The sequence below is a fragment of the Monopterus albus genome, unplaced genomic scaffold (assembly GCF_001952655.1).
Source record: "Monopterus albus unplaced genomic scaffold, M_albus_1.0 scaffold7.1, whole genome shotgun sequence".
In the NCBI taxonomy this organism is placed as follows: Eukaryota; Metazoa; Chordata; class Actinopteri; order Synbranchiformes; family Synbranchidae; genus Monopterus; species Monopterus albus.
The window spans coordinates 2,742,226-2,765,150 of record NW_018127887.1 but is presented as its reverse complement, the minus strand read 5'-3'; the positions used below and the strand labels follow the sequence as shown (position 1 = coordinate 2,765,150).

General features: G+C 40.2%; 1 protein-coding gene across 2 annotated transcripts; it reads right to left on the bottom strand.

The window, feature by feature from the left end:
- irak4 (interleukin-1 receptor-associated kinase 4) lies at positions 1-4,678 on the bottom strand. Of its 2 annotated transcripts, XM_020622516.1 has the most exons (11): positions 4,095-4,678; positions 3,855-4,000; positions 3,507-3,671; positions 2,863-3,023; positions 2,717-2,781; positions 2,316-2,430; positions 2,115-2,224; positions 1,566-1,752; positions 1,149-1,211; positions 654-818; positions 1-396 (listed from the first exon to the last, which is right to left on the bottom strand). In XM_020622516.1, the coding sequence occupies exons 1-11, from the start codon at positions 4,253-4,255 to the stop codon at positions 340-342; spliced, it is 1,395 nt and encodes a 464-aa protein (XP_020478172.1). In that variant the 5' UTR covers positions 4,256-4,678; the 3' UTR covers positions 1-339. The 2 variants fall into 2 exon arrangements, with proteins under 2 accessions (XP_020478172.1, XP_020478181.1); XM_020622525.1 differs by lacking the exon at positions 1-396 and having other exon boundaries at positions 594-818.
- Positions 4,679-22,925: the final 18,247 nt, after the last annotated feature.

Genomic DNA, 22,925 nt, shown 5'->3' with positions numbered 1-22,925 from the left:
TTTTTGTTTCATTAACTTTATTCCTCTTGTCTTCACAGTAAATACATGATAGAAACACTTTTGAAATTACAGCTGTGTCCATCAAACCATCTGATATGCTTGATGCCAGTTCAGTGTACTGCAGTATTTCTGTAACAGCTAACAGCTCTAAAAACAAAGCCACATGCTTCTTACCAAAAATATAGTAAGTCACTTAAAATTAAGCTTTAAAAAGGTTTATTACACAAAGAGATTGTGACTGTTTAAGTATTTCTTTCACAAGTCAACAAGCAACTTCTCTGAACCTGTGGAGAACAAGTTGTCAGTCTTGGCATTGGCTGGAACATGATCTTGGTTCTGCTACGGCTGAAAATCCAGTGATATGTTTTTGACAACTCCTTTGAGCTCAGCCAGGACCTGTTAAGACATATCAATATTAATAACTACTATTGCCAATTGAATTATTAAGTCTTGCCTCTCTGTTATAACAGAACATGCCCATGTCAAATGTTTAACTCAGGCTGCTGAAGCCTGAGAGTAAGGTACAGATGGATTTGTGTACTATACATATCAGCATTTGAGTACTGTATCTTGCTCAAGGTGACTTAAATGGTACAGATACCAACACACTAACTAGAACTATACTCCTCAATAGCTGCCTTTACTGACTGTACCTGTTTGATAGCTGGCCGTCTGTTTTTCCTGTCATGGAGGCAGCTGCAGGCCAAAGAGTAGACACTCTGCACCTGGCTGAGCTCCCAGTCTCTCATCTTTGTGTCCACAAATTCCTCCAGAGTCAGCTCCTCGTCATCATCATCTATATCATACCTAACCTCCATCTGGGAGAGCGAGGAAGGGGAAGGCACACAACAGTTGGCTGAGGGCTGTGATAAGCTTTCAAAACCATGATTTCAGGTGAACATTGCTTAGTTTCCAAGTCAATATTAGTGTTTTTATTATGCTAGAGGTACATGATTTGCATATGTCCACTTTCATCAGCTCCAAAAACTGGATTTGTGTATTAACATGACACTCGAATCCAAATCTTTTTCAATTAGTATTTAATTTCTACCAAATGAGCATGCCATTAGTGATTAAACACAAAGTTTTTAATAACTGTAAATGCATGCTGACAAATAGACAGCGAAAGCCTCCTTTGTGCTGCTTACCAAGAACTGTGGCTCACGGTTTTCATCAGCTGGCGAGAGCCCAGACAGTATTTCTAACAGCACCTGTACATGACAGGGATTTGGGGTTAATCATACAGCTCTAAAGGACAGAAAGCCTTTATTATCCCACTGTGGTTCTCATAGCTTCACAGACACTGTAGTGTTTCCACAGCTGTGCTAATAAGATATACTGTACTATACAAGCTGTGCTATCTGGAAGGACAGGCAGTTTTGTACAGCACTGATCCCATAAATCATCCAACCAGTGTCAAAGAAAGGATAATAATATATTTGACATTTATAGCTACTAATACAGTACATCTGAGTACACAGTTTATGTAATTGTCACTAGATGTGTATAGAGTGTATTGTGTAGTACAGTGTGTAGCACAGTGTATGTATCTGCAGAAAGTCTACCACTCCAAAGCTGAAAACGTCCGATTTTGGCGTGATCTCTCCTCTGAGCGCCTCAGGTGCCATGTATGCACGAGTGCCCACAATCCTCTCTGTCATCATGGTTGTTGATGTCCGTTTAGCCGATGCTCTTGTCAACCCAAAGTCCGAGATCTTTGCCACAAATTTTTCATCCAACAGTATATTTGCACTAACAGGATCAAAAAAGATTACGTGAGCAGTCGAACACATCACACTCGTATCTTTCTGCTCATGTTAAAGCAATAGTTGGACATTTTGGGAAACATGCCTATTCACTTTCTTGCTGTGAGTTAGATGAGAAATATGATACCACTCTTGAGTCTCTCATGTTAAATATGAACCTGTTTCCAGTCTTTATGCTAAGCTATGCTAACTAGACATCGGCTGAAACTTCATATTTAAAAGATCTGAGACTGGTAACTTTCTTCTTTCTTAACTGTCATTGAGAAAGTGAATGTGTTTTTCCAAAATGTTGAACTATTCCTTTAAGAAAAAAACATTTAAAGGGAACTGTGACCTCACTTTATGTACCTTTTAACATCTCTGTGGACATGATGGTTACAGTGCAGATACTCCAAGCCCCTTGCTGTCCCTTCAGCTATCAAGCACCTCTGTCGCCAGCACAGTGGAGGACTATCGTCCTAGAAGGACAGAGCATGGACACAACAACTGAACTATCTGTAAAAGCAGAACTGCCAAAAGACTGAGTTTTTAAGTGTAGATGGTGCTTACTGAGCAAGCTAGTCGGTCAAGCAAAGAGCCGTTTGCCATGAAGGCATACACCAAACATGGGTGCTGTTGGTCACAGGAAAATCCAACCATGTTTACTAGATTCTCATGTTTCAACCTGTGGAACAAACATCAGGAAAACAGACATATTTATGCTAACATACAGTATGTTAACCTTAAAGAAATGGACAACTACACAGTCTAGCTTTAAGTGCACAAATTTATATATTTTTTTATCCCCGGCTTACATCCAGACATCAATGGGACATCAAATCCCATACTTTGATTAAGATTCAGAAGCAGCTTCCCTGATCTAGTTTATAAAATGTAATGTTAATGAGGAATCTCTGAGTCACCCAAAAGCCAACTGAGTAGTAAGGACACAGACAGAAGAAGAAACTTACATTTTCAGAGTTTGGATCTCCTGGTTGAACTGAACTCGCAGCTCGTCGAGCGAGATGTCATCCATCTAAATTAGATAATACTTAGTCTTGTGATTTATGAGACCTACAAAGTTACGAACAGTTAGTATGTTTATATTACCACTTACTGGATTTAGTTTTTTCACTGCAACAGGTTTACCATTCAGGAGCCCCTTGTATACGGTGCCGAAGCCTCCCTCTCCTAGTCTGCTGCCGCCGTCTGACATGGGGCGGTCATCAAAGTTGCCTGTAATTTCCATCAGATCATTGTAGAGGAAGCTGGAGAAACCTAGTGAAGTACAGATACAAAGGTTTCACTCACCCTTTTGTGGGTAAGACCACATTGCTGCCAGCTGGTGGTGAGTAATGTGTATAGCATCACATATTATTATTATTAGATACTGTATATTACCATTATATACAATTAGCATCATCTCCATCAGCAACAGTCATGATTGCAGTATACTAATAATTACATGTGCCACTGGGGTCATTTTTCAGTTTAACAGGTACATTTACTTTTGAAACTTCAAGAACATTTTGCTGATAGAACTTCTGTACTTTTACATGACTTTTAATGAAGTATCTTTACATTGTGGTATATGCTGTATTTCAGTTAACAACAAAACATGCAAAGTATCATCATTATGCTAATTAATTAACTGAACTGCAGGTATTCAGCTGACAATAACAGCTTAACCTCATATGCTTCACCACCATCTCTCATTAACAGATCGCTGTGGAAGGCATAAACAAGTAAAAGTACAGCTACCTGTGTGTTCGGCTTCACTGCTCTCCAGCAGAATCTGTGTGTGCACAGCAGAGCTGACAGGTGGCGGCTGTGCCTCTCTCTCACCCAGAAGCCTGGTTGGAAGGGCACTGTCTGTGTCTACAGCTGGAGAGGCCTGCTGTGTACCTGCTGAGGTGGCCTCTTCCACTGTGTGTGATTTAAAAAAGCAAACACTTATAATTTGATATGGTGCACAAATCAAAAGCATGCTTTTTTTTTTTTTTTACTGTCCTGTTATGTGAGCTAAAAGCAACAGAAAAAGCTTGTTTAACACTGTGGGGATGGGGGTTACACTGGGGTTATTATTACTTTATGGTTTTCAAACCGTACCAGGTAGCAGAACACTGGCAGCAGCCACTAACTTGTGACTCTTCAAAATGTCTACTAGTTCTCCCACTGTACTGTTGGTGGTCCCCCAGTCATTCAGCAGCTCCAATGTGGGACTTCTCCCCTGTGCAACAAGGCCTTCAAATCTCCTGACAAGACAACGATTGGATAGACTAACGTTAGACAGACAGACAGACAGACAGCACTGAAACAAGAAAACAGTGGCCAACTTTAATCACCTACCTCACATGGTGCTGAGGGTACCTCATTTCCCCACCCGGCTTCCGTATCGACACAATAACATCTTTCCACCTGTCTTGAGGGTCCAAAAAATCTGACAACTTGCGGCGTAAACTATAACTGAGGTTGCGGATGTAAGTAGCGGAAGTTACTGAAATATCCATTGTAGCAGAAACTACTGACGCAACCTGAGTTCAGGATTCATCTGAGTTATACTGACATAATATCCATTTAGATAGTTGTTACCGCGTTAATTGTAGGCCACTGAATTCACCCATACGTGCAGAATACTAACATTTATCTCACGGTTGAGTAAAATGTGGCTTTCCGATATTGAGCAACTTCCCGAAAATTAACTCAGGGTCTTTTCCTGTAGAAGTCGCCACCTACAATACGGAAATAAAAGGCAGTGATAATATTAAAGGATCGTTCTCACTCTGTGCACTGCCGACGTCAATAAGAGCAAAGTTGACTAACTGTGGTTCTGTTCTCCAGCTTTTCTGGGAAACTAGAAAGCAGAAACTGAAACGAAGGGCGACCGAAGTCCTGTGGTTGTTTGTAGGTTCACGGCATTAAGACGCCCTCTAGTGGACAACAAGGAGACCTCACTTCTCTAAACTACTTTGATTTTGTTTTTTAATGATCATTTTCCTGAGGATGTATGTCATGACTTCTGCTTTATTTTATTTCAGTTTTAAAGCATGGTTAAACTGGCTGTATGTTTTTTATATTGAGTTTCTACTGTCATTATACTGAATAATAGTTTTTAATTTGTATGAATATTTCTTTTCAGAATGTTTTGGGCAAAACCAAAAAAACATGACGAAATAAATTATAGTTTATTACCCTTTTATTACATTTATCTTGTTGAATCAGTGTGATAAAATAGGACAGTTCCATTTTCCATTTGTATTAACACTTGAATGTGTTTTTTTCTTATCTACTGCATGAATGTCCTTACATTTGTTTGTTCTTGTGATACTGACAGTTACCGATACAGTAGATCCCAGTGGTATCCCAATATGCACCTTTATGACTATATGTAAGAGTATGTTGACATTGCACCCATGTGTGATTGTTAAACACCACTTGCCAAAACCATAACAGCCTCCACTGTTCTGGGAGGGATGTTCACAAGATTTAGAACCTGGCTGCAGCTGCATTCAGTTAAGATTAATTGGTCAGGTCAGTTTGTTGTCATTTTGCAAAATCACTGGCAGGTGTGGAGGTGTAGAATGGTAGCAGCATTCTTTAGAGCATATCGTGGATGTATATTCATACTCAGAATTTGGACCTTCAAATTAAATGATTCTACCAGAGACCTAATTTTAGAGCGATAGCAGATACCAGTCTTGTTTTGATTCTGCCTTTTTTTGTGAATTATGCTTTTTAATCTTACCAGTTCCATCATTTTGCTCATTTCTCACTCTCTTTCTGTTGGCAGTACCTGATCTGTTTCTATCAAGGGTCTTGCTGACTGAATAGAAGCAGGTAAGAACTGAACACTAAACATTTACTTACTGTAGAGGTCAGCCAGTGCAGCTAAAACCACTGGTACTGGAAAAGCACACCAGATGCATCACAAAAGGGGGGAAAAGGTATTCTCCAACTTGAGCTCCTCTTTTAAGCTTTAAAGCTGTATGAAACAAGCAGTCTCATCAAACCCAATCTGTGTCAAACACGATTGGCAAATAAATGGCTGCATTTGCCCCAAAGTGCTTAGAGTAATACTTACTGTTTGAGTAGCAATACTTAGGCTGTTTATGGTGTTGTAGTTGCTATTTACCTTGTTGAATTGTGATCATTTCCATGTGGACTGGATGGCTTGGCTGGATAGGTGGGGTGATGAGGTGTGTTTGTGAAGAATATTATGCTAAAAATGAGAAAACATTTGAGACAAAACTAAATTAGAATTCAGTTGCAATGCTAGTAACTCTGACTGTAGTAACTTAAGCAACAAAAGCCAAATGGTGTTTACTTGCTAACATGCCCATACTGTAACACTGCAATGATCGTGTTAATGGGCTAATATTTGGCAGTTGTAATTTTTACATGTTCATCTTAGTTTAGCCTATTACCATGATAACGTTAGCACTACAGCAAACGCAGTGTGCAGGGAATGGAAATTGGATGAAGGTTCTTACTGAAATATGTGTATGAATGACTTCATTATATGGTATCTATCTTGTTCCAATGCAAGTTGAAAGCGTTTATTTTATTGTTGGTTACGCTGGACAAAAGCAAATGATAGAACAAAAAACATGCATGCTGAAAAGTGAGTCTGGAAACAACAGACCACCACCCCTACAAAAACAATCCTTTAAAGCTAAATTTGATTTTGATGAGTCCTGGACAAAAAAAAAAAACTCTTATGGTTTGTCATAGTTGAGCATGTTTTTTCTTTTATGCCATGAAAACGAAATACCCGAGATGATCTAACCTGAGATGCCACTGTCACACGCAGCCCTGTGTGTTATGTTTGTAAGCTGAATGGATGACACAGAGCATGAAACTCCACATAATAAAAGCTTGTTTGTGCACCAGTGAGTTATAAACAGATGTTTTATTTGTTTGACTTTTTATATTTTCTGACAATGAATGTGCATGCTTTGAATTACATGAAAAGGAGACTTCACCACATGTGTAAACAAACTACAATTAAGTTATTTAATACATGGAACAGCATAATGAGGGCCATTACTGCAATTGTGTGTGGCCAAGGGCTTGTAGTCTCTTTATTCCTGATGTTTCATACAGCTTAAAAAAACACAATCCTGAATTTATGAGTTGGGAGTGCTTGTCAGTGTTTTCAAACATGGGTGTGGGGTCATTTGATTACATACACAAAATGAAATGTGTAACTGTAGATGTTAGTTTGTGTGCTTTTGCTGCGTGGCCGAGTATCTACAACTCTGTTCTTTTGTGTATGCATGTGCACAGTGGGTGCACTGCATTAGGGTGTCAACACAAGCCTGAAGTCATGAACAATAAGGTGTTATATTTGTAATGTAAAGATATTGCCTGGTGTCTGAGACCTTCAAAGGAGCTCCACGTTTGATGGAAACGTGCAACCACAAGCTGCCAAGCTTTCAGATTAATGCAGTGTGTGTGTGTTTGTGTCACTGCATCTGCTGACATGGGAGAGCCCTCACACCTGTGCAAAAGAGATTCTTTGAAGTGCCTAATCATCTCCTGCATGTCTCTTCTAACCTTAGTGGATCCCGATGCCGCACACACAGTTCACACGAAGAGCCAGGGAGCCTGGCCAAAGTCTGGGCTCTCCCATGGTGAGCTGGTAGATGCAGTGAGCCAATGTGGAGGAGAAGAGAAGGACAGAGCGGAGATGGTGGGTAAGGGAAGAAAGAAGAGCAAGTGAGAGAGATGAGTAAGATGGAGAGAAACGGAAGTGGGGGGAAAAAAAAGGAAACCAACGGAAGAGAGGGCACGCAATAACTATGAGAGGGAGCTGGCACATCGTTTGGGAACAAGGCCAGAGGTAGGAGATGTGCCAGAGTGGCTTAAATCACTGGAGAGAAACTCTGCAGGTGGAGGAAGTGATCAGAGGAAGTCTCATGATGTCCACGAAGCCTCCCTGGTAAACAAAGGCAGATGAAATGAGAGCCAGTACTAGAAACAGTAGGTGAGATGAGAAGGCTGTTGGACCCAGTTTGTGCCTCTCATCTATTATCATTATGTTTGTGTCAGAGAGCTAAGTCTGTTTTTCTGGGAGACTTTCAGTTAAGCTATTTCCAGAATCCTCTGAGGCTTTTATGCCCTTCTAGATCAAACAATGTTCCATCTCCAGCAAAATAAAAGTTTATAAACCCAATTATGATTCTATTTTTAATCTAGGCTAAGTAGTTACTGCCTTGCATGTTTTGTATGACACAAGCAAAATGTTTTATGTAAATAGTAGAAAAATAATATAGATACATATCCTGAATATTAACACAAGTTGGTACATGTTGATGTATCTAAATATTTTTTTTTTACTTTGAGGAAGACTTGTCTAATGAAGATTTTGAAAATACTGTAAAAAGAAAAAAATGTATGCTTTAACTGTCATTAAGATATCATTTTCAAGGGAGACCTGAGTACACTTCAAAACTCTGTAGGATACTGAAGAACAATAAATTAAATTACAATAGGTTAAAGGCAAGGTATAAAGAAAAAGATGCTTGTCTCTGTGACTTGCATGTAGTGATAACGCCGTACATGCACAAACTGGAGGTAAGGGGCTGCTAACGTCTACTCTCGTTGCATATATTGAAATTGTATACCAATATTCAGGCTGAACACTTGAGGCTTAAGTAATTAGATGTACACCTACAATAAGATGAGATGCAAAATGCCCTCTGATTAAATGTCTGCATGTGTTGCTTTGAGTACTTACTGGCTTCAGATGGGTGGATCCAACTCATTAGACAAAAACTGGCAGATTTATGTTCACAAGTCAACACCATAGAGGTGGTGTGTACAGTCTCTGTTATTAATTAGTAATCTTGTCTTGTAGTGTAACAGTTCACTCGGCTCATCAGAGGTCCCCCATGTTGGAATTCTAATGAGCCAAATGAAAGGCAGGGCTCACTTGGGAGACAGAGGGGAGCAACAGGGGGTATGGGCACATCATCAGGATTGAATAAGAGCGTTTCACTGTATGTCTGTATGCCCACTGCCTGTCCATACAAGGCTTTTAGCGATGTCATTAATGGACATTGAGCAGTTCACTGCGGGGAGTCAGTCTCCTTTCACTGTTGGTCCAGTTTAATGAATTTTTCAAAAGAAACTCCCTAAAAGTGAACAGCATTTCATTAGCTTTTATATTGGAATGTGTCTCATTGCTAGAATTCAGAACCTTTTATAGCTGCATTCAAGAGTCCTACTGGACCGCAGTAACACATAGAGGGCAGTAGTGGCTTGCAACTTTTCATAAGTGGCCAGAAAACTGGATCAAAACTGGTTGGTGACATTCCCAGAAAACAAATGTGATTCTGTGCAGAATGCTTGCAAATGATGAGACTTCATATGATGCGATACATCATGACTCCAGTCAGCCAGAAATTCACATCATTTTTTGTGTTAAAAAAAAACCGAGTTATGAACAGTAAGATCTAATTGCCTCCGTATTTCTCTTCTGTGTGGGTTGTAGCACATCCAGGAAAATATCTGTAGCAGCTGTTTGCTTGTCCAACCTTTCCCCTGGGCTTATGAAAATCACACACATTTGTTTTCATTCCTTGTGGGGACTTTACAATGACCTGCATTCATTACCCGGAGACTTGCCATAACCTTAACTGCTACATGCCTAGCTCTAACCTTAAACTATGTCAACAAAAGCTACAAACTCTAACACTCAATGATTAATATGGTGGTTAGGGTCTTAACCTTCATACAGCCCTTTGAATGTGTGTCAGAAAGTGAGGACCAGTTCTAATGTCCTCACTTCCCCAGAACTCACACTGGTCCTCAGCACATAGTCATGCAACAACATCCATAGCTCATTAGCAGTCTACTTTTCAGGACTGATCTGGCAGCATCTTGATTGGCAGCTCACTTTTGCGATGCACTCGAGTGGTCACCGACACTGCCTGATTGCAGGAGGTTGTGCTCTCATATTTCCTCTAAAATCTTTGGCCACAATCCCAAAATTATCTGTCCAGCCAAGCGCACCAGCATGAGAACAAAAAGAACAGCCTCCCCTGGTATCTCCACTGCTTGAAGGCTACTTGTTAGCCCCTGTGTATTCTGGGAGGTTTGGCAAAAAGCCACAAGTCAGGCAAAGCAGATGCGAGCAATTCAAGCAAGACACATGGGCACAAACCTTTAGGTATATGTGTTGTTTTAGCATAGCATCAGTATAGTTATTGCATCTAATATGCATTAGTCCTTTTTTCAGAACTGAATACATTTGCTCTTGTCTTCTAACTTGACAAGAGCACAAAATTGAGAAATACTTGATCTGATAAACATGGGAATGTTTCAGTTTGGGATTGCATGTTGAGTGTTCAGATACTGCTTTTGTTTAGCAAGTGTCAGTCTGTTTGCTCACTGCAAGTTCCTCAAGGCCTGATGCTGCATTACAGACCCAGACCCCACTGTACTGGCACTGAAACTACAGTACATACAAGTTTGGAAGGGTATGAAATTGGATAAATGGGATGACATTTAGGGCATTGTGTATGAAGACATTTATTGCTGGACACATTTCATGATAGAAAACTCAAGCACTAGGTGATAAACTGTGAAGAGGATTATATGAGGAAGGAGAAAGGTGTCTGCCCAAAAGTCTTCAGTCATGTATATGTAAACATGGTGACACAGTCACATTGATCTATCACTGTATGTTCAGTGGACAGTTGGGTCTAAAAGTTTGGAAATGGTCCCTGGAGGTGTGTGTTCAAGTGGCTAGCATTAGCTTGTCTTTATTTTGACTGTTCAATTGTCTGTCCCCTTTTAAAGTTGACACCAATACCTTTGTATTTTAGCAAAGTTTTGCTGTGGATTTCAAGAGAGATGACCTGGCTTTCTGTTCATTTAATCATTATCCAAAATGGCAATTGTAATGACTAGTCAGTATCAAACCAAGTAAAATTTTAGTTTACTTTAATCAGCAGTGTTTTTTGTAGTTTTCATTCTTCATACATTTGACTCTTTCTGCTGTTTGATAATGCGAGCTCCCACTCTGTATTGTATCTACACAATGCCTCACTTTCCTATGGGCAGAGCTCTGGATTGCACGGTGGCCCTTGCTGAGCCTATGGCCTCCATTGTTTGGATTCAGATTTCTATGGTGGAACCTTTTGTGTGGGTTTGCCAAGATATACCTAGAGTGTAATTCATGGGAAAGGGGGACTGCTTCAGGTCAGTACTGACCCTGAGAGCTGAAAAGGCCTTCTGATCACTGATGGTAGGTAACCCCCCTCTGGCACTAATGCTTTGCACCAGTAAGGGTGGAGGTGAAAGGAGCCTGCATCGCCCTTTGACATCCCAGCAGGGACCCTGTAATCCAGTGTTAATCCGTAGCCTCACAGCCGCAAAACACATGTGCTGCAGTTTCTAACATTAACATTCCCCTGGCATTAAGCAGCAAGTCGGAAACTTATTACACAGATGAGTAGAAGGCAAAAAAAAACACTTTGTCTTTCGATTCTGAGAAGATAATTGATTTCTGAGAATGGCAGACTGATTGGCTGCTAGTGAGAAGTCAAGGGTCAAGTCACTGATGTCTGAGTCTCTCCTTTTGTTCTTACTTCTGCCGTGTAAGTTTGCAAGTAGAATTCCAAAACGTTTGAGAGGAACGTAGTTTGAGACCCTTGAGGAAGGTTTCAACCCCAGTTTGGCTGGGACACTAAAGCAGATTTTTTTAATGGGTTACAAATTCCTAATTTGTTTAAGGTTTTCTGATCTCTCTATTCAAATTTTTTCCCCTTGTATTATTATCCTGTAATACTTTTGAAAATACTGGTCTTTAGCTGGATAAATAACCCAAGGGAGAGTGTAGTGTAGTGGGTCTCTTACAGTGATTCTCTTACAAAACGCAACTAAAATGCTGAATCTTCTTAATCCCATGGATTTATCTTGTATCATGAAAACTGTTGGTGCCAATGTTTAGTGGCCTATAAAAGAACAACACAAGAATAATGGAGGCAATGGATAATATGACTGCATCCACTGTATAGGCTACAGCACTTAGACTATGGTCGGCTTAAACACAACAGTGGACAGGGTGGTACTGTGTTTGAGAGCTATGGGGAAAAAATGACCTTCCTTTATCATGAGTCCGATCTTACTCATATTTTGATCAAAACAGTAGCTAAGTAGAGCATGAATTCAAACCTGTAATAAAATATTTGAAACTTACTTTTCCAGAGCTTTCAGATTTTAACTCATTCTGCCTTCCTCAGCAAATGGAACTTGCATAGGCATCATCACCTGACCTCAGTTATGAACTTCAGCTTAATAGGTAGTTGTATATTGCTTCAGCAAAAGCTAGAACATGAACCTTCAATTTAGAACTTTTTATCAAAGGCAGTACTTGCAAAATTGAGGTCCACTATTAACTGTAAATCCAGGGAACACACCATTAAAGTAAATGTAGTATTACATTTGACCACAATTTGTTCTCCGTACGACCAGATTAAACGGAACCTTTCCAAATAAGACGAGTCTCCCAGCAATCAGAGCACAAACAGATAACTGTGCAAAATGTGTAAGAATTCCTTTTATCTCCAGCTGAAAAATATCGGGGTTGAATTAATTGCATCTTGCTATTCCTTTTTTATTGGTCCAGATCACGCAACATATGCCTTTTGAAATGTGGTTATGTTAATTTCTAGATTTTATGAGCTGAGGTGGATTCCCAGAACACTCATTTGAACAATTGACCAGCCAACAACAGATTATAACAATTGTTTCCAACCCCCTAAAATGAAGCCACGTTCCCTCATCAGAGGTTATGGGCTCAATGTGGAAATGAGCTGTGAGTTCAGTCAAAGTTTTTTTTTTTTTTTTTTCTGGATGGTTTCTGTGGAAGGAGATTTAGAGCCATGAATAGCTGAAGTTATCTACAGTAGTAGTACACAAATGTCTTGTTTTATATGTTGTATGTCTGTACACTGAACCCCTCTAGTGTTTGCCTCAAGACATTGACTTTTTTCCAAAGTCACTCATGCTTCATCTTTACACTGTACTATAAGAAAAACCTGTTGCATAAAGGAAGTCTTGCGGATGTTTCCAAGTTTTAAGCTGTCATGTAAATCTGAGGGTGTCATCCTCAGCCAAAACAGTGTTGTCTGTAGCTCTGTTTGTACATATTCCAGTGCAGTCACTACTGTGGGACATGAAAGTTAAAAAATATATCCACAATTATAGATTAAAAGAATACAAATGATCAAAGTGGTAAACTCCCTTAAAACTCAGCTTTCAAATATGTGGCTCCCCAACGCTGTAAATTATTGGTGTGAATCCTTTTAACTTCAGTCACCATCTTCGGGATATGAAGGTGATTGCTACATGGTGTAACTGTATTTGCTGAAGATGAGTGTCAAGCTGAGTCCACACAGAACTGCAAGTACAGACTGTGTCACTGTTTGGAAACTGAGTCCCACAGATTACAGGCCTAAGACTGTCCTTTCTACAGTCGCTGAGTGACAAACAATCCTTTCCAGACTCAATTGATCTGCAAATGATTTTAACAACAGGCCTACAGAGGCTGGACTGCTGTATTTGGTGTGGTGGGGTAGCGAAACAGTAGCAGTTACATTTGACCTCAGCTGAGATTAGTTGATCAATTGTTGATGATGTAAGAATTACTGTAATTTTTTAAGTTTTTTTATCTTTAATTCCTGTGCCATTTTATCTCCTTTGTTAATATTATTGTTAATCTTGTTTTAAAAATGTTCTCTAACTGAAAAGAGGAACTACCGTATGTATATAAAAAAAGTTCTAACATGTAAATAAAGAAATGGCGTTGTTGTTAGAGACTGTAGTGCACTATGATAAAGAAACGATCAGGTCACTTCATTCTAACATAATCCCTGTTTAGATGCAACAGGGTTAGGTTGTTGCTTCAGAGTTTGTAGTTGTACTTTTAAGAGTGAAAAGGCTTTTGGGGATATACTGTACATATCTTGCATAGCTACAGGCACTTAACTATGATTGGACAATTGGTTTTTGGGAGAAGGGTTAAGTAAACAATCAATTAAGAAGAAATATGTAATGGTGTTGAGGAAACTATTTGGAGCTATCTTGGGATACAACAGCAGCCTCACACCACATTTTGTAAAGTGACTGCTCTGTGTCATTAAATCCAGGAACGCTTACTGGCAGTAGTAAATCTATGTTCTCGTCATAAACACAAAACCACAGCACAGGTCCTCAGGGATAAGGCAAAGGTGTTTCAGACAGTTAACTGATGGAAAGACAGATACTGGACTTTTTATGGGTCCTATGTTTTAAGGGTGATGAAAGGAGGGGGTTAGTACAGCATATCTGAGTAGGAGGGGAATGAGTGTGAGGACTGTTACCTGTATAAGGAATTATGTCTGTGGATAACAGAGCAGTGATGAAGAGGTGTCATTACCTCTGTCCTTTCAGACAGTAAGCATTTGGCCAAAGGGCAGGGAGTGCACTTTGTCTCCCTCCTGTGCCAGAATGGAGGTAAATGCTGATTTATTGCCAGATGAGATTATAAAATAGATTAGCAACTGTGAAAAGATAGAAATAGTTTTTGACAAAAAAAAAAAAGAATAAGGGAAGGAATGACTGTTTAAGGAATAAATGTTTGCTTTGAGATGTTTGAGAAGCTCTTATCAACTTTACATTTCAGTACTTGTCATCATTCAGACCTCATCCAGAAAATCACATCATGAACTCCATGTCTCCAAACAGCCGCACCACCAGACAGAACATGCCTATAATACCTAGGATTACATTTAATAAAAGCATCTGCTTTGACTGGAAAAGCCACTGTGTGCCATTGGCCCAACAACAAATGTCAAAGTTGGTGATACCTCAACCCCCACTGTTACCACTATTATTTCTGCCTGTTGTCTCCTCTACTTCTATTATATTGGACATATATTGTGCACTCTAGAATCAAGATAGAGGTAATTGGCTGGTGTAAAAATTCCTCCTCTGGATAGTATATCAAAAGCTAGGAGTGTAATCCACACAGTTTGCAGTAAGCCAATTTGGTTTTGCTGAGTTGCATGTATGCCTGCATGTCTGTGCATCTGCATGTTAAGAGATTGCTTTAGTAGGAATTGGACTTGTCTCCCCCTGTATCTGGAAGAAACTAAATGACCAGTGCCTCCCAAGCCACTATTACATTTTTGCTGTAACATTTCTATTTAGACATCACACAGAATCAAAGGATGTGGAACAAGTTGAGTCACAGTAGGCTTTGTATCAAGATCAAAGCATGTTGTAACTAGATATTGTTTCACTTACAATAAATTAATTTACTCACATTTTTAATGCTTTACTTTGGACTCAAATCACTTCATTTATAAAACAACACTAAAAATACTTTTCTTTTGTTCAGTAAAAGCTGTGCCCTGATGCTGACCCCACAGGGAGGCTGTAAAGCTCTACACTTACACACACACTGTACCAACATGCATTTTTCCATTGTTCCATGTGTGATTACATCCATGATGTAATGCAAGTGCGCTGCACCCACCCCAAGGCTCCAGTGGGGCTTCTGCTGCTGGTGGAGTAATTTGCAATCTCTTGTCTGTTTGTTTTACCTGACATCGGATGGAATTCCCCTCTTATCTAAATCCAATAATTACTTAAACCTGGATGTCAAAACACTTTCCATTATTATCAGAGCCCCTTGTCCCCCTTTTTCCTTTGATGCCAGCTGGATCTTTTTTAGCTCACCTCTGTTGTCAGGATCCATAACCACAAGAGTTAAGACCGTACCAGGGGACAGAATGACTGTGTGTCTGATCTCAGGATATACTGTCGACTTGTCAGGATTAAGACGACACAATGTCTAACTTTCATTCATGACTGGTCTAAAGATGTGCCTTTTCACCAAAAGAAAAAGTCTCATCAGTGTTTTCATAATAACAAAAGAAGCTATTAATAGTGTGTAAACAAGACCACAAGGATGTTTTCTTACCAAGAGTTGATACAAAACTGAAATGTCATATATACAAGAATAGATCATATAAAGCCCTCATATTTTTCATAACATTTGCTTTTGCTTAAATGGATTCTGTGTAAAACAATGTAATTTGTACGGTTTTAATGTCGCTGTATACAGTATTTGATTGTAAATACTAGAAAATTGGATTGGCAAAAATCAGCTGACTTTGTACTATTCTGAATGTTTCATAAATACATTCTTTGATGCACAGAGTTGAAATGATAACATTTACTGTACAAATGTGACAACACTGAAAGGAAGACACTTTTTGTACAAATTTGTGCTCCTGTTGATTAGGGCTTGCACTTGTGGGCTCTCCTTTCGCTGAACTGATCTTGGTGCATTGTTATTACCGCACCTCTCTGCCCAGGGTTTCTCTGTCTGTTTAGTAACATTGTTCATGGAGACAGAGGTGGGTGGGTAGCTGTGTGGGGGTGTTTTGCTGTAATTAAATGTGGGTTTAGGTGTGGCTAGAAGCACTGACGTAACCACAAAGCAGAGGGTTAAAGGGCACCTCTGGCTGCACTCCAAATGGCTCCACAAATTCTGCTGACGGAGACTTTTCAGTAAGTGAACAGGTAGGAAAACGGGCATTCTGAATTATATATGCAGTTGGGATAATACATTTTTTTGCCTTTAAGTTTTTAACCATATGAAATCAGGGTTTATTTAAAATAATCATCTGCTTGCACATTTTGGTCTGTTAGCAGAAAACTCCATCAAGTCCTTTGGGCTTACCCCGCATGTCTACAGCTCTTTATGCTGTAAATGCCCTCTATAAAGCCAGTACCTTCTTAACTGGACTAGTTCAAGATGTCTTCCCAAAGTCTAAAGCAGTTTATGACACAAACACGGCCTGCCATTTCCCCATGGCCCCAGGGTGACAAGCTTGCATGCCTTGTGAGGAAGCAGGAAGACATCTGCATCACATTTCCCATGATCTGTGTACATAGCAGACAGCATCATGCCCCCTCTGGTGACCTGGATTATAGTCCTTTCATTGTTTCCTTGGGTCAAATGAACGAGAGCTGTGTCCTTTTCAAACCTCCCCAGAGACACAGATGGGAAAGATCATTAGAAGGTGCACCAGTAGAACACCTTGTTCACTCACACTCGCCTGAAAGATAGTCCGTTCCTCCTTGCTGGCTCCTATGGCATTCATGTGATTTGAAATTTCATGTGAATGAACAAGCTGGGCTAGAAACAGCCAGAGGTTTCTGTACTTCAATAGCATCTGTGCATGATATTTTATGTACATTGTAATGCAATGTTTTGGACATGTTGAAGGGAATTGTAGGCAAGCCAGTATGAGTGAACAGAAACAGAGTTCCATTTAGGGATTCAAATTACTGGGACAAGAAATTCCATGTCAGCAAAATAAAACGCTTTCACTCGTATAAATGTAATTAAATCCTCACTTGACAAAGATGAATGATTGGCTGTAGAAGACTTTAAATCAAGGCTTAAGAATAGAGAATGTAACACAGGGTGTGCCAGCAGACCACTTTGGAATATCAAGATAAGTTTTGGAGCTTTTAACTAATGAAATGGCATCACTGGACTTTTTTTTTTTCTTTTTACTTGGTTTGGTACTTTACACCAAGAAATTCCTCCGACATTACCCTAATGTGTGACCAGTAGTACATCTACCTAGTCCAAATAGATTCTGATGCCATCTTTGAGGACCTCAGCATCTGAGTCATTTTAATCAAAATGGGCCGAGTTCCTCTGAAACCTGGTCTTGGAAGGAGTTGCCCTGCATACTGACTTTGTCACCTGCATGAGGAGCAGAAAGAGGCAGAGAGTAAGAAAGCATGATGTGTTGGTGGCTGTGGCAGGAACCTTCTGTTACTCTATTTCTTTGGCAGGACCAGGAGCCTCTGCCTGGGGGCCACACCCTCTGACATCAGCGGGGCCCCGCTGCCCTGGGAAGTTGAGCATGTGAGCTTCCCCAGGTCATTAGGGAGAGGCTTGAAAAGACTGTCACCAGGAAGGAGATAAGCCGTGAGGGGCGCCGTAATAAGGTCCTGAATAATAGTCCCTCTGTAGAGAGCCACAGAGGAGATGGACCCAGGGATTAAAGAGAGACTGAAAAGGAGAAAGTCAATGGACCGCCACAAAAATATGAACCAAAGTGCTGGTGAATGGTGGGGGGAGTTATCAGCATTCTGGGGGCTCCTCCTCCGGGCCCCATCAAACTCGAGGAGAAACGAGGTGTTCTGTGTTAGGAATCTCTTCTGGGACAAGACTAGCTATTTCTGCTGTGTTGGCATCTAGTCTTAGACGCCACATAGAACCCAAATTCCCATGCACTTGCTGACCCTGTGGTTCAGTGAAGTAATGCTCAAATATCTGATTGCTGTGCAGCACCTTTATTTGTAACGTGAGCATCTGTATCATCTGTATGCCCCTGACTGCATGTGCTTAATCTTAAACTGTCTGCAGGGGGTTGTTCTGTCTTGTTGGTTATTTCTTTCTATCCACATCTTGTGAAAGGAGAAATCTTTTTTTTTCTGCCACAGAAAGGAAATAAAAGTAATCTATTAAATTATCTCTGTCAGACACATTTATGTCCCATACTGAGATGGTTTAAAACTACAGTATGTGGACTATGTTCTGTACCTACAAGATGTCTTGTAACAGGACAGTTGCTGTTGCAGAAGGAAGTCCGTATGATCCATACTACGTATTTTTTATGCAAATTGCATTCTTACATTGAGATATATATTGCTATATTGAACATCAACATCAGGTCAGATTAACAGACACATTGGTCCACTGTCAACTACGTGGGCTGTAACACAAACCTACAGGCAAATTTGGTTTCACGCCAGATATTGAAGGAAAGGAAAACTCACAAAGCTCTTTAATCTGTCAAAGGAAATTCAATTTAGGGGTACACCCAGTAAAATGTGCTACAATAGTTAAAAGGTCTATTTGTAAGTTGCTCTTGGGGAAGTCGCTGCAAGTGATGAAGGTCCAAATAGTTAGTATGCATTCAAGGGAATTACCTATCTGAATCAATTTCCGAGCTCACCACAGTATTGTGCAGCATCCCATAATGTGAGCCACATTGTTAGATACTGGGAAGAGTAATATGAAGCAGACACATGAGGCTGAACTCAAGTGGGTCTGATCCCATTTCCTGGAGCCATGAGGGTTCTTTCAAGGCTGCTCTTTAACTCCACAGCACATAATTGACAGATAATCGGTAAGAAATAAACATTATCTTCTAATGCAATAGATTAATATCCCAACAGTAGACCTACACAAAAACATATTTTTGCTAAAAAAAAAAAAAAAAAAAAAGTGGGGCTTTGTGATTCCTGCAGAAGAATGTTATACCAAATAGTACAAACACAACCAGAGCTTAAACCCTACAAATAGCCCAGAATTTCAGTGCATTCTATGGTTATCCAGTTCTAAATTGCACAAATGAAGGCTGGGCCACAAATAAAGCCAGCACCTTTCATTCCAACACCTCAGTCCGAGGAAACTGTTAGAAAAGCCAATCGAGACTCAGCCTCTTTCCTCACCCCACTGTCACCTCCTGCACAGCTACTTGCCACCACATTGTCCTGCTGTCAGTATCACTGTCATCTTTATGCACAACATGCACCCACCCTACTGTGCTAACCTTTCCTCTCACCATGCCTGGCCCCTGAGGTTGTAGTTGTCAATTATTCCGGGTCATGGCTGTGGAGCTGAGAGGTGAATCAAAGCCCTGCTCTCCTGCAGCAGGATAGCCCCTCAACTCTCGTTAGCTCCAGCTTGTTTGGCTGCCCAGAGCAACCAGGCTTCGTTCCTCAGGTCTCTGGTTTTTAGGAGCCCTGCCACTCCTCACCCCAGCCCTCCACCCCCACACACTCCCCAGCAACAATCCCTGGCCAGGAGCAAGCCTAGAGAGACAGGCAGACAGGTCTGTGAATAGGCGCTGAGACTGAATGGGCATTTCTTCACACAAGGCTAATGGGTGGTCCCTTTTAGCTCAGGATTGGACTGCATGGAAACAGCTCAGCCAAAAGAGCTCTCATGCAATGCCACCTCAAACAATAATGGGCAAAAACGCTCCAGAGTTTGGACTTCCTGCAAAGACATTTACTTTGTCCCATTTCTTTTTGTTAAAAGGATTTTCAAAGGCAGCTCTTGCTGAGCAGGGAAGCTGTCTTGAACTCAGCCCCCCTCAGCTTTTCTCTCTCTCACCCTTACTCTTTCTTTTCTCTCCCTTTCTTTGTTTGCTCAAGAGGTGTCGAGAATAAAGGTGTCCTTAACTCACAAAGCCTCCACCTGAAAATGTGTCCATCACTCATGCCACTTGTCTATTTAGTAATTTGTTTCCAGTGTTTCTTTAAAATGTCAACATTGGATTGACATTTTTAAGCTTAGTTGAGTACATATGGTGGCCTCAGTCCAACGAGAGCAGCCCATGTGAGGCTTTGTGCAGGTGAGCACACTTTCCATGGCTTGTGTTGTGCAAACAGAGGCTGTCGAAAAACACCAGGGCCTCTCTGAAGGAACCACACCAGACAGATCTATGTCTGTCATCTCCTTGTGGGACACACGCACACACACACACACACACAAATTCATAGCACTGACACTGGCTATATGTAAAGGTGCCTTTGATCAGTTTTTCTCAGATCTTCAGCAGCTTCCCTGCCATTTAGATCTGTTTACACAACTTCAAAACCCAACTAGTAGAGGGACAATACCTGAAACACCCATTTAAGGATGGGGGAGATGTATAGTTGAGGACATGTGGTTAAGTTTGACCTGCATTTATCCTATTGTTTTCAGTTCATTATTATCATCGCTGTCATCACAATTATTTTATTCTCTTTCTTTGACTTCTCCTTTCCCTGTTTTTCTTATACTCAGTTTATTTTTGACCTTTTTAATTTTTTATTTCTAGACAACACTCCTTATAGTCTCAGAACACTGACTGCATTAGTGTTCCACAAAAGATGAAGCCATACCAGTTACATGCCAACTGCACTTTCTAGATCTGCACTTCCTCTTTGCTATTCTTCACCAATCTATTTAATTTTGCAGTAATAATCCAGTGCCACAGCTGTAGAGAGAGGCAGCACAATGAGAGATGCAGTCCATCATCATGCTTAATAGAGATTCAATGGTGTTTTTATGAGGTGCAGTGCACAGGTAGATTATGGTGAAATGTATTTTTAAAAAACAAGGTAGATGGATGGGAGGTCAAAAGTATGTGGAAACTGTGATGACCATGTGCTGAGTTTGTACAGCAGCTCACAGCCCCCTGACAGGGTTGGGGGGGAGGTAAATGAAGACCACCTGGACTGGAGCTAATCCCCCAAACACTATCCCCATTCCCAAGATTGCTTCATGTATTTAGATTTGAAAGTGGATGGAGATGGTGGGGGGCACTGAACGTTCTCTCGTGAGTTTGTGATGTCATGGGCCGATAGACGTTGTTACAAGTGATGAGTTTATCATCATAAAATGTTTCCACAGTCAAACTTTCCATTCTCAGCCTCAGTTTTAGATTAGGTATTTGAAATCTGGAAAGTTTGTTTAATAAAAGAAGCAAATGTTTCTTGTAACCAAACTGTATGACTGCCTTCCCCTGCACAAGTTCATATCTGTTTGGTTTTTGCCAAATCACATTTGTTTATCAAGTCACAGGGCTACTTGATACAGCTATACTTTTAAATGAATGCGTAGAGAATTGAGGTCTTCGTTGTGGTGGTATTTAATCAAGATTAGACTTGTGGATAAGAAATCGTTTGAAGTTAGTTTTAAGATAGGCCTCCAACAATAATCTAGCGTCAGATATGACTTTGCTACACCAAACATAAATTGCACACATCTGTACTGTACAGAGACAACACACACACACACACACACACACACACAATTAAACAAGCTAAGGAGATTAGTTGTCTACATGCAGTATGTCTCTAGATAAAGCAATAGTGGACAGCCAGTTACTGTACCAGGTGTTGCCCCCATTTCCTCTCGACTGTAGGTACAGTAGACTCAGTGAAGAGAGCACCCAAACAACCTTTGAGAACTATAAATCACTGGTGCAGAAGTATCAATCCATTTGACACTTTTAATTACACCAAATGTTCTTGGATTATACGGTGTAGAGCTGGGTTTGCTGCATGAATGAGTGGGTGGGTTGCCACTGACAAGTCTTAAGTTAAAAGCTACACGCTGGTTAAAATATCTCAGTTTTATGATAATGTGCATCAATAAAATCCATTGGTCAAGTCAAAATGTCATGATTACTAGTGTCTGTTCAGTGGTGTGTGTGCAGTGTGAAATCTCAAGCATTCTTATGAAGAGCCATTCTGACAACACTAATTTTAGCCTTTCTGTTATCTCAGAGGCCAGGTTATCTGTGGCCGAAAGCTCCCTGGGCCCTCTAAGAGCCACCGTCTTTCACTCTGGTAGAGCCAGGTCTTCATCAAGGGACGCCTTGGCACACTGAAGCCCTCCTTTGACATAGTCAGCTCAACACCATGTGGTAATACTCACAACCAGTGTAAGCAGAGGAGGTAGATCTCAGAAGTGAGAAAAACAACAGAAGTGTTGTTCTAAACTTTGACAAATTAATGCTGGTTTAACATATGTTTAACATAAAAGGAATAGTTCATAATGTTAGAAACGTGCTAAGTAATGAATGTTAAAGGTGTTTGTTATTGTTGCTGTTTCCTCCTGTTTCCAGTCTTTATGCTAAGCTAAGGTAATCGGCTGGTGGCTCTAGCTTCTTATTCAAGAAGCATGAAAGAAAGCAAATAGTGAACTTCCCAAAATGTTAAGCTATTGCTTTAACCCTCTTGTTATGTTCGTTTCTCAGGAACAACATTGATGTTCGTGGGTCAGTTTGACCCAGGGCATGTTTAATTATCCAAAAGTGTCAGAAACCAAAAAAAATCCCAATAAACTGTTTATATCTCATTATTAACTCCATTATTAACCATTTCAATCAATATTTAGTGAAATGGTGTTCTTTACCTCTCACAAATCATGGTTTAATGAGGATAATTCACTCGTTTTTCATAAAAAAGCATGTTAAATTTTTTTTAATGTACATTGGAAAGGCCTACATATAAAATACAATATTTTACATAACATTTGATTTTCTTAAAAATTTTATTTAACATTTTGAATTTTTTTTTCTTTTTATGTAGTGCTGA